This window comes from Balearica regulorum, chromosome 4 (genome assembly GCF_011004875.1).
Source record: "Balearica regulorum gibbericeps isolate bBalReg1 chromosome 4, bBalReg1.pri, whole genome shotgun sequence".
Taxonomy (NCBI): domain Eukaryota; kingdom Metazoa; phylum Chordata; class Aves; order Gruiformes; family Gruidae; genus Balearica; species Balearica regulorum.
In genome coordinates this window covers 42,571,948-42,588,499 of record NC_046187.1, presented here as the reverse complement: position 1 = coordinate 42,588,499, position 16,552 = coordinate 42,571,948, and the positions used below count along the sequence as shown (strand labels likewise).

General features: G+C 36.4%; 1 protein-coding gene across 2 annotated transcripts in view; it reads left to right on the top strand.

Annotated features, from left to right (window-relative positions):
• GLRA3 (glycine receptor alpha 3) overlaps positions 1-16,552 on the top strand; it is an 88,972-nt gene that overhangs the window by 13,197 nt on the left and 59,223 nt on the right. For both annotated transcript variants that reach the window (XM_075751927.1, XM_075751926.1), the window contains exon 2: positions 10,525-10,652. In XM_075751927.1, the coding sequence (XP_075608042.1) occupies positions 10,525-10,652 (128 nt within the window). The remainder of the gene's footprint in view (positions 1-10,524; positions 10,653-16,552) is intronic.

Sequence of the window (16,552 nt, the reverse complement as noted above, 5' to 3'; positions counted from 1 at the left end):
GACAGTCTTTTATCTGGCAAACATGAGTTTAGAGTGCTTCTCTCTGATGTGATAAAATTATTATTATTATCTAAAACATTGTGGGATATGAAAATTTGCCTTTTCATTGCATTTGTAACTGACAACTTCATGACCTACAACAAATAAAAGAAATTTCATCTTTAATTAGCAAGCAACACATTATTGTCAGTTTCAACAGAAATGATAGCAAAAAAGTTGGATCTTGGTTTTATTTGAGAGATTGCAAGCTTAATTCTTTCTCCTTCATTTGCTGTCTTCGGGCTTAGTATATGTCACCCTCTTCCACTACTCTTTCACCATTGGAAACTCACTTTGTTGGGTTTGGGTTTAGTTTTTTTTGTTTGAGGTTTGGGGGTTTTTTTGGTTCCTCAGAATGAAATTAATTATTCACAAATAGAGCTCAAGTAGAATTATTTTTGTGCTAGAATAGAAAGGAGTTGGAAGGAAGTTATCTCCTTGCATTAACCTTAAAGTGTAGAAGAAGGTAATGTTACCTAATTCAGGCATCTAAACTAGGAGTTCAGTTACCCTGGGTTCACAATGGAGATAATATGAAGAGATTGAGTTCTTCCAAAAGATAATTCAGAGAAGGAGCTGAATTGTGAGTCTTCCTCATAAGAAACTCTTTCTGTGTGAGCTAGAATGGGACAGCAGTGACAGTTGATTCTGTATGTCATTTTCTGGACTGGATCCACATAGCTGTCATCCTCTGACACAGCTCCTGGCTTTTCAGAATGACCCTGGCTTTTCATCAATCAATACTGCTGATGAATGGCTTCCAATAAGAGAAGTCTTTTTATCTTCTGTTTTCTGTGAAAGGATTTTAATTTGCAGTAAAGTGAAGAGATTGCCTTAAATTTTATTGCCATTTAAAAAAATATTTGCTTTAAACATATTTGTTCCTCCCTTCTGAGCTCCTAGTCCACAGTATTTGTCTCATCTGCAAGGCTTTCAAAAGTTAAAATTGTTTATTGAAAGAAAAACCAGAGAATCGCATTTCTGTTCTGACACAGCTATCTCAGGTAACCAGTTTAAACACATCACACCTCAGAAGAATATCTGTGTCATGCTACTTGACTGAACAAATGCATTTTAATGAGAAATGTTGCAAAAATTTGGAAAAAAATTAGGAAACAGCTTTATCCACAAAAATCAAATTAATTAGTATTGTCTATGATTTACATTGACTTTTTTTTAAAAATTGAAAGCAGTTTTTTTCTTTCTGAAAGAGCAGGATTTATTATTTTTGTTCAAACATGGAAAACATTCATTTGAATGGTCACACTTGTTAACATCTCTGGGGTTTTGGTTTAAGCTGTCGTATTCTGGAACATTCTTCTGTCAAAAAGGTTATCTTTGTCAGGTTTATGGTCACTCAGAATAGCACGTGCAAATTCTACATACTGTAAAGTCCGATGTTTTTAGTTCTTTTCCAATTGTAATTAATAGTTCAGATAATTAGAGACACTCCCTTTACAAAAAAATCCTGTGCTTTGACCTCTTCAAATATAATGTCCATTTTCCCCATTAATTGTACCAAATACTGTTATTAAGAGATCCATATTACACAGAAGAGGGTTTAAATACTGTCTTCATACCACAAAATCTTATTGCCACAATTTTCAAAATGTAATTATCAGACATCATCTATTCAAGGATCATTTCGTTTTAGCAGACCTTGTTAATTACATGGGTATACTGAATAATTTTTGTTTTAAAGTTGATGAATTCTATCACCATTACTTACAGAATCAAGAGAAGTAATCATGAGATTAATTCACTTAACCATTATTGGTGAACCAGTGAATAAGTACAAATTCAGATTAATTTACTGAAATGCTTTTGTGTATTGATGTTTGTGAGATGCAATGAGTGCATATTGGCTGGCTGCAGTTTTAGCTTTCCTTATGAGTGTGTAATTAATTTCCTTCAGCTTCTCTGCAAGGCTTTTTAATGTAAAGTGCATTAAAAACATTCAAGCATCAGCTGGAGAGAATAGACTACAAACACAAGATCCAATTGCTCCAGGGGTTTGGCCACACTTGCTGTCTTAGAGAATAAGCTAAGTAATGAAATGAAAGAGCTATTGGACCATCATAATGCACGCAAAGCATCCTATAACAGCTCTGTGGTGTGCATTGTAAGATGAAATACAAAACTGCTACCTCTCTGAATGGCTAAGATGGATTGTGTTTGAGAAGAAATAATTTAGGATCAGATGAGAAAAATTACCAAACCAAATACGACAGTATCTTGGTGTTAATACAAGATTTTCAAGATAAAATGTATAGGTAGTTTAACTATGGAAGGAAGAAAATGAACAACCATCTAACTCAAAGATTTTTGAATTGTATTCAAAAGTAAGTTAGTGAGACTCTGGAGACTACTCTCAGAATCACTTGGATAAATTAGGGGATTGCTGTAACTTGGACTTGGAAACTTCTCTCTGGGAAGTTTCCAGTGGAAAGTCTCATTACAGCACACCATACTGTGTCATCTGTAGCAGCAACAAACTGGGAAGAGTCAGCTGTCCTGGTTTCAGCTGGGATAGAGTTAATTTTCTTCTTAGCAGCTGGTATAGTGCTGTGGATTGGATTTAGGATGAGAATAATGTTGATAACACACTCATGATATAGTTGTTGCTAAGTCAAGGACTTTTCAGCTTCTCCTGCCCTGCCAGTGAGAAGGCTGGGAGAGCACAAGAAGCTGGGAGAGGACACAGCCAGGACAGCTGACCCCAGCTGGCCAAAGGGATATTCCATACCATATGACATTGTGCTCAGTATGTAAACTTGGGGAACTGGCTGGGAGGAAGGGCTCCTCAGGGACTGGCTGGGCATCGGTCAGGGAGTGGTAAGCTATTACATTGTGCATCACTTGTTTTGTATATTCTTTAATTGTTGTTGTTGTTATTGGTGGGTTGGTTTTATCCATTTCTGTTCTATTAAACTGCCTTTATTTTAACCTACAAGCTTTACTTTTTTTTTTTATTCCAAATTTTCTTCCCCATCCTACTGGGCAGGGGGCAGGGGTGAGCTTATGGCTATGTGGTGTTTAGCTTCCTGCCAGGTTAAACCACATCAGCAAGTGGTGTAAGATGTAATTTCTTCCTTCACATTTTCTCTATACTGTTCTTATTAAGTTCTTCTGGAGGGCTACAACCTTGCTTCTACAAAGGTTGACAGTAGCCCATTACTTCTTTTCTTCAATATTTTCAAATAAATAGGTATTCTTTTAAGGCTGAAACAACACACTGAAAGCAATTTCTAAGAACCCATCTTAAAGATTAAAAGTTCAAAAGAGAGAGGAGAAATCAGTGAAAAACAGTACTTTCTGTAGAACACAAATGATACAAAAGTCTCAAAGGCAGTATGATTGAAATTATTTTGGAAAATACACCTTTTAAAATAAAGCATATATAAAGCACTTTTATTTGGAATGTTCCTTTCCTGCATTTGTGCTTTGGTAAAAATGTGCAGAGGTTTGGGGCAGACGGAAAAGAGACAGTTTATGAGTAGGAATACAGTGGTTCTTCAAAAAAACATGAGAAAGCTTCAGTTTGTAACTTTAAATGTTTTAGAGAAGGAAACATTTGTGGAGATTGTGAAATTCCCTTTGAAGAGTTTTTCTCAATCATTTTCTTTTGGAGAAAGGGAAGAGAGTGATGTTTTCTCTCACAAACATGCCTACTTTAAATAGACATTTCGGGAGCACAGATTCATGACCCATGCTTTCTCTTGCTATCTAAATTGCCAGCTGCTGGATGAGATCGCCCATTTAAATTCTATAGATGTTGGTGCTCTGACTGCATAGCTGTGATAACTATATATTTTTTCAAAGTTCTGTAGTAGTAATTATTTTTAACGCATGAAAGAATCAATAATAATGTAAACATATCCTCAGCAGAGGGATCAGAAAAGAACTGAGTCCCATCACCTGCAATCACAGTTATACATGTCACAGCATCCTAATATCCTTATCCAGCTCCATCTTGAAACACACAGGGATTTTCTATCTCTACTCAAAGTGCTAAACTATTCCTGAACTGAAGTTTTTCAGTGGTTGAAAGCCATTTAATTTATGATCTAAATTTATCCCTGGTCTCTTCACATCCATTAGCTTTCATGGCAATGCTACCATTTGGCTTAAAATTCTTTCCTCTTTGCAGGTGCATTGCATAGATAGCACATTAGCTCATTTTTTCCTAGTAGTGGTCAATCTCTGATTTTTTAAGCTGCCTTTGTTTATGGGCAGCTCAAGTGCACTTTCTGTTATGGAGCTTAATTCCATACCGTGCAAGGAGCTGATGCTCGTACAACTGCTGGGTAGTAACTCAAACACCCAGCTGTGAAAGGAATTGAGCAAAGTGGGCCAAGATTACCACATGTAACCTGCAACCCAGATTACAGGTTACAGTACAGGCAACTGCAAGCCTCCAACCCAGGCCCAGGATAGAAGGACCCTAAGAAGACATAATTTTCCACTTTGAACTACGCCCATTGCTTCCCTTCCTTAAGGTCTTCAAGTCCGTAAAGTGTCTTTTGGCAATCTGAAGATTTCTGCATGAGATTTGTAATGTCTACTCTGAATTTGCCTGCTTTTCTATATATCATATGTCATTCCTTTTCACCAAGCTAACCATATATGAAACAATACCTCACATTTTGCTAAATTGTTTCTTCCAGAAAGCTGTACTGTCTTGGCTGGTACAGTTTGATCTTCTGTTGCATTACCTTTATTAAACTGTGTGCATAAATTCCCATTTGAATGTCTGTCTCTCATTAATTTTTCTTCTGCCTTTCTTCTTTAGATAAATGTTTTCTGCCCCTTTGAGGTATTTATACACTTCAATCATGTTATTTTTCAATCTTTTTTTTTTATAAACTAAGCAAATTGAGCTCTTAATGTCACTTACTTTAAGAAAACTTCCCTAACTGTCAGATCATGTTTTACTGGCTTTGTTCAGTACCTTTCCTAATGCTATAATGTCCATTTAAAGAATTTGATGCAATGTCCCAGAACTGGTCTCATCAATATCATATAAAATAATAAGTGACCTTCATGCTTCTACTCATTCACGCAATCTTTCCACACCACTGGATAACACAGTAGTGCAGTGAGAACTTTACCACAGCAGTGCTGACTTGTTCAACATGAATTCTGAATCCTTCTTCAGACTCACTGCTTTCTCCAATTCTGCCCACATTCCCAATTCATATATCTCTTCATATCCTTCCTCTGTCTTTTTTAACTGTTTATTTTGGGTTTGCGTGGCAAGGTTTTGGTAGTGGGGGGGCTTCTGTGAGAAGCTGCTAGAAGCTTCCCCTGTGTCTGATAGAGCCAATGCCAGCCGGCTCCAAGACAGACCCGCCGCTGGCCAAGGCCAAGCCAATCAGCGCCTCTGTGATAACATATTTAAGAAGGGAAAAAAACCAGTTAGAGAGAGCTTTTGCAGCCAGAGAGAGGAGTGAGAAGATGTAAGAACATCTGCAGACACCAAGGTCAGTGCAGAAGGAGGGGGAGGAGGTGCTCCAGGCACCGGAGCAGAGATCCCCCTGCAGCCCGTGGTGAAGACCATGGTGAAGCAGGCTGTCCCCCTGCAGCCCATGGAGGGAGGATGAGGGGGTGTAGAGATTCCACCTGCAGCCCGTGGAGGACCCCACACCGGACCAGGTGGAGGCACCTGAAGGAGGCTGTGGCCCTGTGGGAAGCCTGCACTGGAGCAAGCTCCTGGCAGGACCTGTGGACCCGTGGAGAGAGGAGCCCACGCCAGAGCAGGTTTGCTGGCAGGACTTGTGACCCCGTGGGGGATGACATCAGAGTAATTTGCTCCTGAAGGTCTGCACCCCGTGGAAGAGACCACAGTGGAGTAGTTCGTGAAGGACTGTCTCCTGTGAGAGGGACCCCACGCTGGAGCGGGGGAACAATGAGTCCTCCCCCTGAGGATGAAGAAGCGGCAGAAACAACGTGTGATGAACTGACCATAACCCCCACTCCCCGTCCCCCTGTGCCCCTGAGGGGGGCGGAGGTTGAAGCCGGGAGTGAAGTTGAGCCCGGGAAGATGGCTCAACTTCACCCCCCCCGGAAGGGGGGAGGTGTTTTAAGATTTGGTTTTCTCATTCCTGTACTCTGTTTTGCTTAGTAATAAATTAGATGAATTTCCTCTCTAAGTTCAGTCTGTTTTGCTGGTGACGATAATTAGTGAGTGATCTCTCCTGTCCTTATCTCGACCCACAAGCTTTTCGTTGTACCTTTTCTCCCCTGTCTAGTGAAGGAGGAGAGTGATAGAGCGGCTCTGGTGGGCACCTGGCCCCCAGCCAGGGTCAACGCACCACACTGTTCTACTTAAATTGACTGAAGTTAAGAAATAGGTTATTTTCTTGCCCTCATCAATATTTATATCTGTGAATTTTTTTTTTTCAATTCTTCGTTTCATTCATCAATGATTTTGTATTTTCTTTCCAGATCATAGATGGCAGTGCTGAATGCCATTGTTACTACAACTCCCTACAGTAGCTTTTTGTCTAGAATTTAGGATGTGGGTGCTGATCTGGAGAAGCTGCATCTTGGCTCTGCTGGGATGCTTCTTACTATCTAACATACATATTCCAATGTAAATGTCCTCAGCTTGACCTAAGAGTTTCTGACTCAAATATGACTCTTGGTAGGTCATGCACTCTCACAGACCTGTGATTCAGGATGTTTTCATCTCTCATCTCTCCTCTGATTTTAGGTGAACACTGATTTGACAGACATGCTAGACCAAAGACAGGAGTAATTATCATCCCGGTGATTCTAATTTTCTGTTCATGCTTGGGTTTGTATAACAACTTATTTGGAACAAAAATTCTTACCCTAATTTTTGATAGTGTAAATTCAGCCCGTCACAGACAATTTTTTGAATACATCGTTTGACAACTTTCTCCATTTTTTTCTTGATTTTTGTCCTTTACTTTAGTTAACAAATTTCATTTTAATTGTTTGGCAAGGCTTAATTTACATTGAAAAGATGTTCAGGACACATTCAGGAAAGTGAAATAAAGTACTGCTTTAAGTCCGAAATTGGAAAATCTTCTAACTGTTAGTAATATTTACCAATAGCCCACAGGAACAAGACAGAATCACTACCAGGGCTTGCATTTTTGTTGGTAGCTTTTCCTGGTAAAATATGAATAGACCAGAAAAGTGGGAGCTTATGATCTCTCTCCAATAGACTTCAGCAATGGGAAGCCTTTGCTGCCTATACCTGTGAACAAAAATGTACAGCTTTCCTTCTCGGTAATTTAAAGTTGCACGATGACTTTATGCTAATCACAAAGTCTATTGTAGCTTACTTCTGAATGCACCATAGGATTAAAGTTTTGCTGATATTAAGTTCTTAAAATTCTGCCTGTTAGAAAATGCATGGACAAATTCTTTAAAAAACTGCGACAGGCCAGAGTAAATCCCCTCTAGAGGTGCGCAAAGCCATTCCTGGACTTATGCAATAGTTGTGATCAAGGAGGAAGCTATGAGCATTAGCACCAAAAGGAGCTAAATTCATACTTCATGAAAGGAGCGTAACTTTCTCTCACCACTTAGCCGTTTTTCAGATGTGACGTGCAATAAAACTGAAGAATCCTTACCATGCAGAATTCATTTTTATGTTAATTTGCAAACAGAAACGCCATACTTTGCCAGGTAGGCTTTCCTAAAATCCACTGCCTTGCTCATATTTACTACATTCCCAAGTCTTGCTCCTTGTTAACAAGAAGAGTATTCCACGAGTCAGCTCAGACAGATAAAAGTATTATTTGTCCAACGGTATTCTTGAAATACATGTTTTCGATTAAAGGTACTCAGTAACACACCAAACTGAGAAAAAGGGAAAACATTCCTTGAAGAAATATTTAGTTACAAATTATAGCTGATTTCTAAAATAAAACTTGCTTATACAAAATGTATTAATTATGCTGAATATATTGCTTTCAGAAGGAGGTGATTAAATTATTCAAAATATTCTGAGACTTTTAACTGGCTAATGAAAGCAAATATTAATGATGCTATCATACAAAAAGGTAAATGCCACTTAGAGAAAATCCATAGTCACAGCAATTACTATTTTCCCTATTCAGTATTAGTTACTTTAATTTCAAAGTACTTGATTCCATGACAGCATTTAAAAGCAACAAGTAAAATTACAATAAAGATAGATTTAGAAAAAAGTGCAGAGAAGTGAAAAAAGGACAAACAAATAAGTTCTCCAGTCAGAGAAAGTGATCAATATTGAAGCTAACAATGGGCCTTTCAATATTTGTGTTCTGGAGAATTTATTTATATCCAGAATAAAAATATAGGAGATATATATCCTGTAGTGTAGGAATTCTACATACCTTATAGAATAGAAATATAACTTGCTTATACAATAGTATAAGACAGAAATCTAAGTGAGATACATATATACACACTGTGTATATGTGTTATATGTATATACACAGTAACCTGATTCTCCCGGCTTGCAAATAGATAAAATCCAACAAAGTGTAATTGGACTCTTCTATTTTATTTCTTTTATAAAAACTTATGATGTTTCACAGAAATATCAATGACTATGAGTTGCAATAATGTGATGAATTATATATATTCAGAATGATTGATAATGAAAATGATGCCATTAGGATAATTTCAAATTGAACTAGGAAAAGAATATGTTAAGCACTTACCTTCTCAGAAAGGGAAATACATTCTCCAGCTACGGGAAGAAATAAAGAACTAGGTTAGCTACTGAAGGAGACTAAAGAAGCATTTTTACTGAAAGATAATACTGAAAGAGATACCAAAGTATTCAGAACAATTTAGAAATATCCAACAATATAGAAATGTATGAACAATATAGAAATATGCAAACCAACTTACACATATAATAGAGTAAACACTAGATAAGCAAATAAGCAGGATTAATTTTTAACTGTCTGGTTTCAGTTAATATTATAATTAAGACTTAATTGGTGGTTTTAATTAAAATATGAGTAAAAATATGATTTTCTATCTTCATATTCTGTCTGTGTCCAAATTCATAACAAACAAGACTTATTATGAAATAATTTTTAAGATATTAAATCCAAATTTCAAATTTGAAGACAGATTTTTTAGCAGACATTTTAAATGGAAGTTACCATAAAACTGTAACTTTTCATGACCTGAGTAACACAGTCTTGGGAGGAAAAAAAATGACATTCCCAGTCTGCTCATAACATGGTATCTGCATACACACATACCTGTATGGAATTTTTCCATTTTTGAACTCCATCCATTGTTAACAAGCAAAGTTCAGCACAGGTTTTTTAGGAGTTAGAAAATTCCTAAGGGGTTTATATTATTCCCTGTGTTTATTTCTAAACAAAGGCATATTTAAGCACTTCTAAAAGAGTGAAATGGCATTAATAGGAGACAATGCAGTGGGTAAGTAAAAAAGACGGACATCCTTCTGCAATAGAATTTTGACTAGAAGTGATCACAAACTGGAAAAGCTCTTTACCTTTTCTGAGACTCCAAAAGCCACAAATGGTTTTAGTTGCACTGTGTATCACAATGTTACTAACAAATTTTATTTAGGTATACATTTACTGATTGGTATTGGCTGTATACTGATTGTATTGGTTTTTCCATGTGTTGGCGAGCACTCAAGTAAGAGTTCTGCAACAATAAAGACCTTTTCTTTGGGTCCACACGGCTGATTGCAGTGCCGATACTCCTCTCTTAGCATGTGCAGAGCACACTTCAGAATGTCAATGGGAGTTCTGCATACATATGGAGAGGAGGCTATAGGAGATGACATTTGCCATGTGGCCCTGAGATGAAAATTTTGCCCTAAGATAGTTCCTTCAGTAAGTTGTGGGGTTTTTGCCACCGCAGCAGTCACTTTTGTTTTAACAGAAAATGAACGTCTAAGACCTCTAAGAATACCATTTGCCAAGAGACTGATATGTTGAATTATGTTTCAATATCAACATAAAACATTGGCTGAACAAAAACTGGTGGTAGTACTATGCTATGAAAGATCCTTACTACATTTGTTGGGGTTTTTTCCTGATCTAAGCTTATGTTACACCACATCCTGTTAAACAGACCAATCTTAGAGTAGACTCCAAATTATGTTATTCCACATGGACAGCTCTTTGTATAGACAAAATTATTTAACTCTGTGATAATGGATTGATTACTGTGGACTGGAAGAGTTACTAATCTCCAGAAGTCCTAAGAGGTAACAGCAACCTATAACTATGCAGCTTAGCAAAATAAAATGACAAATACAAAAAGAACTTACTGTTTCCATTTCTTTGCTATTACTACTTTTGAAGCATAAACTGGCTTGAAAGGCAACCTTAGCTTTCCTGTTTTTCTGTTCATACAAGAATGAGCTGTTATGATTATGAAAAATTAGTTTCCCTAACAAAATCTCTAACAAAATGCTTTGTTCTGTTTTGGTTTTTTTTTTCTTTGTTTGTTTTTCCTTGCTGTTAGCTTGGTAGCCACAAAGGAAACAGACAGTGCAAGATCTCGTAGCATGCCAATGTCGCCATCTGATTTCCTGGATAAGCTAATGGGTAGGATGTCAGGCTACGATGCAAGGATCAGACCAAATTTCAAAGGTAATTTCAAAACTAAACTTCCAGGTTTTCAGTATTTCAGTATTTCTTGTCATACAAATGCTGTTTCTGGAACAAATATAAAAATCAAGAAGTACACTCAGTGAAAAAAGAAGTGCCTTCTTTTGTGTTTTTTTGCTATGACAATTCATTTCAGTAGCAATATGCTCTATTATTGTCACTTTCACAGCTGCCCAAGTGCAGACCTTTTGAAAATTTAGCTTATCGCTAGATTTGAATTGTCTTGGGTTGTCAGGTTTTTTTTCTTTTTCTGAAATACTTGTTAATGGATTCAAATTCCCACCTTGGACTACAATAGCCTGAAGCACTCCGGAAAGCAAGTTCTGTGAAAGACAAGCCAAACCCTCATACTTGCATGATCCTAACTAAAAAGGAAGAGTGTGTTAATCAGAGTCAAAATCAAGAGAGCTTATCTTAATTACCAAATCTATCACTAAATTCTCCTGTGACATTAGATTCCTCATTCCTGTGCCCCATTTTTGCTTTGAAATGGCAAAAGGGACCATCCTTCCTCTTGTTTCTTTCCCTGTTTTCAGTTCTCCACTGAAACTGCGGGTTCTCAATACCTGGAATTGTCTCTTGGCATGTGCCTTTCATGCACTTATCACAAAGGAGATTCACCCAAGACAAAAGGAGATTCAAAGACTGAAAGTCCAAAGTTTGCAAATGCAATGATTACATCTTCTGGGGGTCTTAGCACAAACCATATTATCCAGAATCAAGCATGCTAAAGTATTTAATGAAGGTTTATACAAACTATGTTGTTATACAAATATACAAACTATTATACAGACAAATACCACCCATTCTAACTTTTGCAGTAGGGGAAGTTTAGGGAAATTTTACTATTCTTTTTTTAAAATGCAAAGAGTTCCAATAAAATAGTGGAACTATATTTAACTCTATTTCTGAATCTTTAAATCAAGTTATCAGTCTTTAAATTCTCCATAATATAAATATTTTTTAAAGAATAAAGTCTAAGAGATTCTCTTAGTTCTAACATTTTACTACAAGGTGGGATTTACTCCGTGTTAACTACAAAAATTTCCCTTCAAGCAGACAGTCCTTCCTCCTCTAAGTCATCTGTCACTGTCTTTCCATCTTAATTCTTATTCAGCACTAAATTTTATAATTTTTTGACATTTCCAAGTCCCAGAAACTTAAGTGGTTATGACTCTAAAGCCACTGCTATTTGCTGGGTTTGCCAGAATTTGTCCAGACTGATTCATAAGGACCAAGTAGTTTGTCAAATTACTTCCTCATCAGTAAGCCATAAACAGTCGGTGCTGTACATACAGACTTATTACCCCGGATTTACTGCGGCTGGACATGCTTTGCTTTTAATAAGTCAGCAGTGCTGATATCTCTCAGAAAATTATAAACATGCACTGGAAATTCAAACACATCACTAAAAGATTTACAACAGTGATCAATATTCCTGATGACCATTCAGAATGAGTCCCTTGGACTTTCCTTGCCAGAACTACTGTGAAGAATGTTCCAGTGCCTGGCTTCCTGGAGGGTTAATGTCTCAAACAATATTTGCAAAGTAATGCAAAACACTGTATTTCTAAAATTACTTTCTTATATGAATGGTAGCTTTTAAAATAATTTTTGCTCCTTATTAAAGTTACCTTGACTTGTTGCCACAGTATACTCTTTAGCACGCAAACTGAAGGTTCAACCTAAGGTGAAGCTGTGCTGGGCAAAAGACCTCAGGCAAAGCCTAAGCACTGCAGTTTTTCTTCTTTCTTCTTTGAGTCTCTTGAAGTCCTACAAACAAATGTTTAAAAATGAAGATCTTACAGCTTAGCAGTTGATTTAGGGATTGGATTTTGGAGTTTGTCATGGACACCATGCAATCACAATCTTCCGATGGGGCTACAATGAAGAACAGGCAGATGGTTTAGAGATCAGTGACTTCAATACAGTACTTCTTGCAAGTACAATTCAAAAGACTTAGAGCCTTGTTTTGTAACTATTGAAATTTAAAGAGACAAAACGTAATTTGACATTGTGCTTTTTCAAAAAGTGCACATTCTAAATCTTCTGGACAGCTATGCAGTTTGAACAAATCTGCCCAGAATGATTCAGATCTATCACTAAGAATAAGTATCTCCTTAAGTGACTTTGCCACTTTCTGGTTAGTTTTATTAGTCCTAGAACAAATGCTGGGGCTTAATGCCTTTTTGAGTTTATAATCTGGCAACAGTTTTGAAGAAATAGAACGAGTACTAATAAGAGAACTCAGACAATCATTTTAAACCATTTGTTCTTCCAATGAAATTCCTATGTAGATAAGATTTTTAGATACCATCTTTCAGTCATAATTAATCTTGATCAGTAACACATAATTATATATTTTGTCTGAGTGCTCTGCTTTTGGATAAAGAATTTTGCATATCTGTTCTTGTTCATCAGAAATAATAGAGAAGACTGTTGGTATTTATTTAGCTATGGAATAAAACAGAAAATTAAGTACTCTTGTAAAAATCTTTGTTCCAGTTGCAAAATATTCTTATTTCAAGTACATCAACCCTATTCAAGATACTTCTCTTACTCAGATGTTCCATATCCCAGGCTACATCTGTTCGTGCAAATATGGGAAATACTTTACTGTCTTTCAAATTTGGACACAATTATGTATTCTGTGTGTAAAAATTGTCATGGCCTCAAGATGGTAAAAATTAACCTGATACAGAAGAGGTGTTATATTATTAAATCTATACAGCCCAGATTGCACCATTGATAACAAACTATTAAGGCGGAAATTTGGGGATTTACATAGCAATGTCTGAAGTGTTCTTTGCCCTGGTATTGCCAAACTGTATTCAGCAATCATTAGTTTAGGAACTTGTTAATCCAAGACTTAACTGAAAAAAAAAAAAAATTAGGTAAATATGTTCTTCTGATCACTTCTGGAAGCTGTTTATGCTTTTGGCCTTTCCAGTATTTCATGGCAATAAAATCTTCATGTTTTGGAATAGTGAAAAGTATCATTTTTTGTTTGCTTGGAATTTGGTGACTATTTTACTTATTTTATTGCCATATGACATTGAGAAATGGAGGAAAAGGATTACTTCCTTTTGATCTTTACAGATTTGTATACTTACGTATCACTCCCTACCATTTTCCTTTTCCAATGTGAAGAGATCTGTTCTACGCAAGCTGCTTTTGTGTGGCAGCGTTTCACAGAATTTGCGATCCTTGTTTGACTTCTTGACATCTCTTTTCTCTCTAATATATCCTTTTGAGGCGGACAGAGAAGAAATTTTCAAGTATTCAAGATGGAAGTTCATGATCTGCTTGTATGGTAGTCCCTATGTTTTTATGTATTTCTTTGCATTCTCCTATCTTTATTGATTACAGAGCATGCTTCCAGAGAACCATCCATAATTAATCTAGCCACTCTTTCCTGCTTGGAAATCATTAATTTGGAGCCCATCAGTAGGAATGCATAGTAAAGATTATTTTGCATTTGACTGACACTGAATTTCATCAAAAATTTTATTGCTTGATAGCTCAGCATTTTGTGATTTTTCCGCACCTCCTTGCAGTCAGCTTTATATACAACCACCCTAAATAACGTTGTACCAGAAGCAAAATTATATTGCTATATATTCTTTTCTAGGTTGTTAATATTGGACTACAGAGATTCACTGCAGATCCATGGGGGAACTCACCAGCAGTCACCTCGCAGTTTGAAAAATGGCTATTTATCCCTAACATTAAATAACTTTAAAGCAAAAGGTCTATAAGATGACTGTCTCAGTTCAGCGGTACTAATATCCCTAAAAAGCCTTTGACAAAAGATCATGTTGAAAAGTTTTTTAAACTCCAACTAAACTATTTAATTAATTTAATTATATATTACAGTTAAAATTAATATGTATTTAAATTAATTAGATTGCCTTTGTCCACATGCTCATCAGTCCTTTCAGAGAGCTTCAGTAGATTTGAGAGATGTTGTTTCAGCAAAAATAATATTAATCCATATCTCTTAATAATAACAGTTCTCATCATTTCTACCAGTTTGACTGGTACAGAGGTAAAATTTACAGGGATAAAGTTCATTGTCAATGTCATCCACCATCACACCTGAAGCCTGTTTTTTAATTCAATTTATACTTGCTGGACATGCTACACATTTCCACTGATAACAAAACTGACACAGGTGATAGCTGACTCACAGGGATTCATATTTCCACAATTTTGCAAAGATTTTTATAATGTCTGGCTTGCTATCTCCTCGGCCTGTCAGTTTGTTCCTGTTCACTTAGTCTGAAATGCCTTCTACAGTCCTCATACAAATCTTCCATCAGAATGGCTCCAGTATTTGACACAGCTAACAACTGGAGACAAATGCTGCTACAAAGACTTCATTTAGTTTTCTGCTCTGACCTTCTTCACTTTCATGGATACTTTTATATCTTAATCATCTTCTCTTGACTTCACCTTCCAGATCTTGGCAGGATTTTGTTTTTAACACCTTGCAGATAGTTATCATTGTTAGTTTTTCTGTCTCTAGTGAGTTTCAGCTCTATTTTTTTCTCCCTGTCTTTAATCTATGTTCAACTTGCCTGAGTTGCTGTGTTTAACTACCAGATTTAACAGCTTCAATTATGCTTCTTTTTGACCATGTTTTGAGAAGTTAATTTTTACTCTCAACACAGTATCTTTAAGTAATCTCTAAACTATTTGCAAGCTACTTTTAGCTTCTCCTTTAATGTTCTTTTGAACTAGCTGTTAACTATATTTTTGTAATACTGCTTTTGAAATTAAGCATCTGCATTGTAGTGATTTAGGGTTTTTTTCTTTATAAAAGCAACTGTTTTGTAAGCAAACTTACGCTTTAAAGCATATTACTATTTTAAACCAGATGGCATCATACCAAATTTGAAATTATGACAAGTACTACAACGTGAAAGTGTTTGAAAGGAAAGCTGCCTTGCAAACAGGTTATCTAACACAGGCAGAAGTACAATTTTCTCCCTGACGGTTTTTAGTGAGTCTGCCTTTTTTCGTGTCCCCTGCTTCTTCTTTTTCCCTTGATCCTTTTCAGGAGTTGTCAATGTCAAGCTTTTACTGAATCCTAAGAAGTATTGGATATGCTCAACAGCTCTAAATAATTAACCAAGTATCAAAGTGAAAATGGTGTCAAAGTGACTGCAGAGTGATACCTCCTTACCCGAGAATTCTGCTCCATAGGTGTGGTCTTGTGTATTATAATGACTGAAGTACATGTAGTGATTTTTTGTTGCAATTGCCATTACAGTACTTCAAAACAATTATCGCCTTGAGGAAACAAAGCTGGATGTTCCAAGTTGTGTGTCCTGATGGTAGAATTTTTAACGGACATTCTGATTCTTTGAGTATTTAATATCAAATTTATTGGTCACATTAGATTTTGCTAGTTTCAAACCATCAGAAGTGGCAGAGCAGCTTCTTACTTCAGCAACCCTAAAAAACAAATGTTACATAGGGGTTTGTAAGACCAGTCCTCAAATTCCAGATATAGATTTTTCATTATTAGTGACTGCTTACACCTGCAAAAAGAAACCAGGTTCTCCAGTGCTGAACTGGATTATTGATATAAGAATATCAAGGTGCAGGAGGGTGACAGAAAAACCTTGTGATGGAAAAAACTTGTTTCCACTGTACACAAACTGAAATTGATAAGAAATAATGGAGAAATTAGTATGCTCCACCACAATGCCATTTTTACAGAGACTTACAGAGAAATAATTTAAAACCTTTTCCATGAAGAGACGATTCATTGTTCAGTTATCATAATGACTGCTCTGCCACTACTGATGCTTCACAAATGCAAGATAAGACAGAACAACAGTTGAGTGAAAACCCATGGTAACAGAATGTTCAGT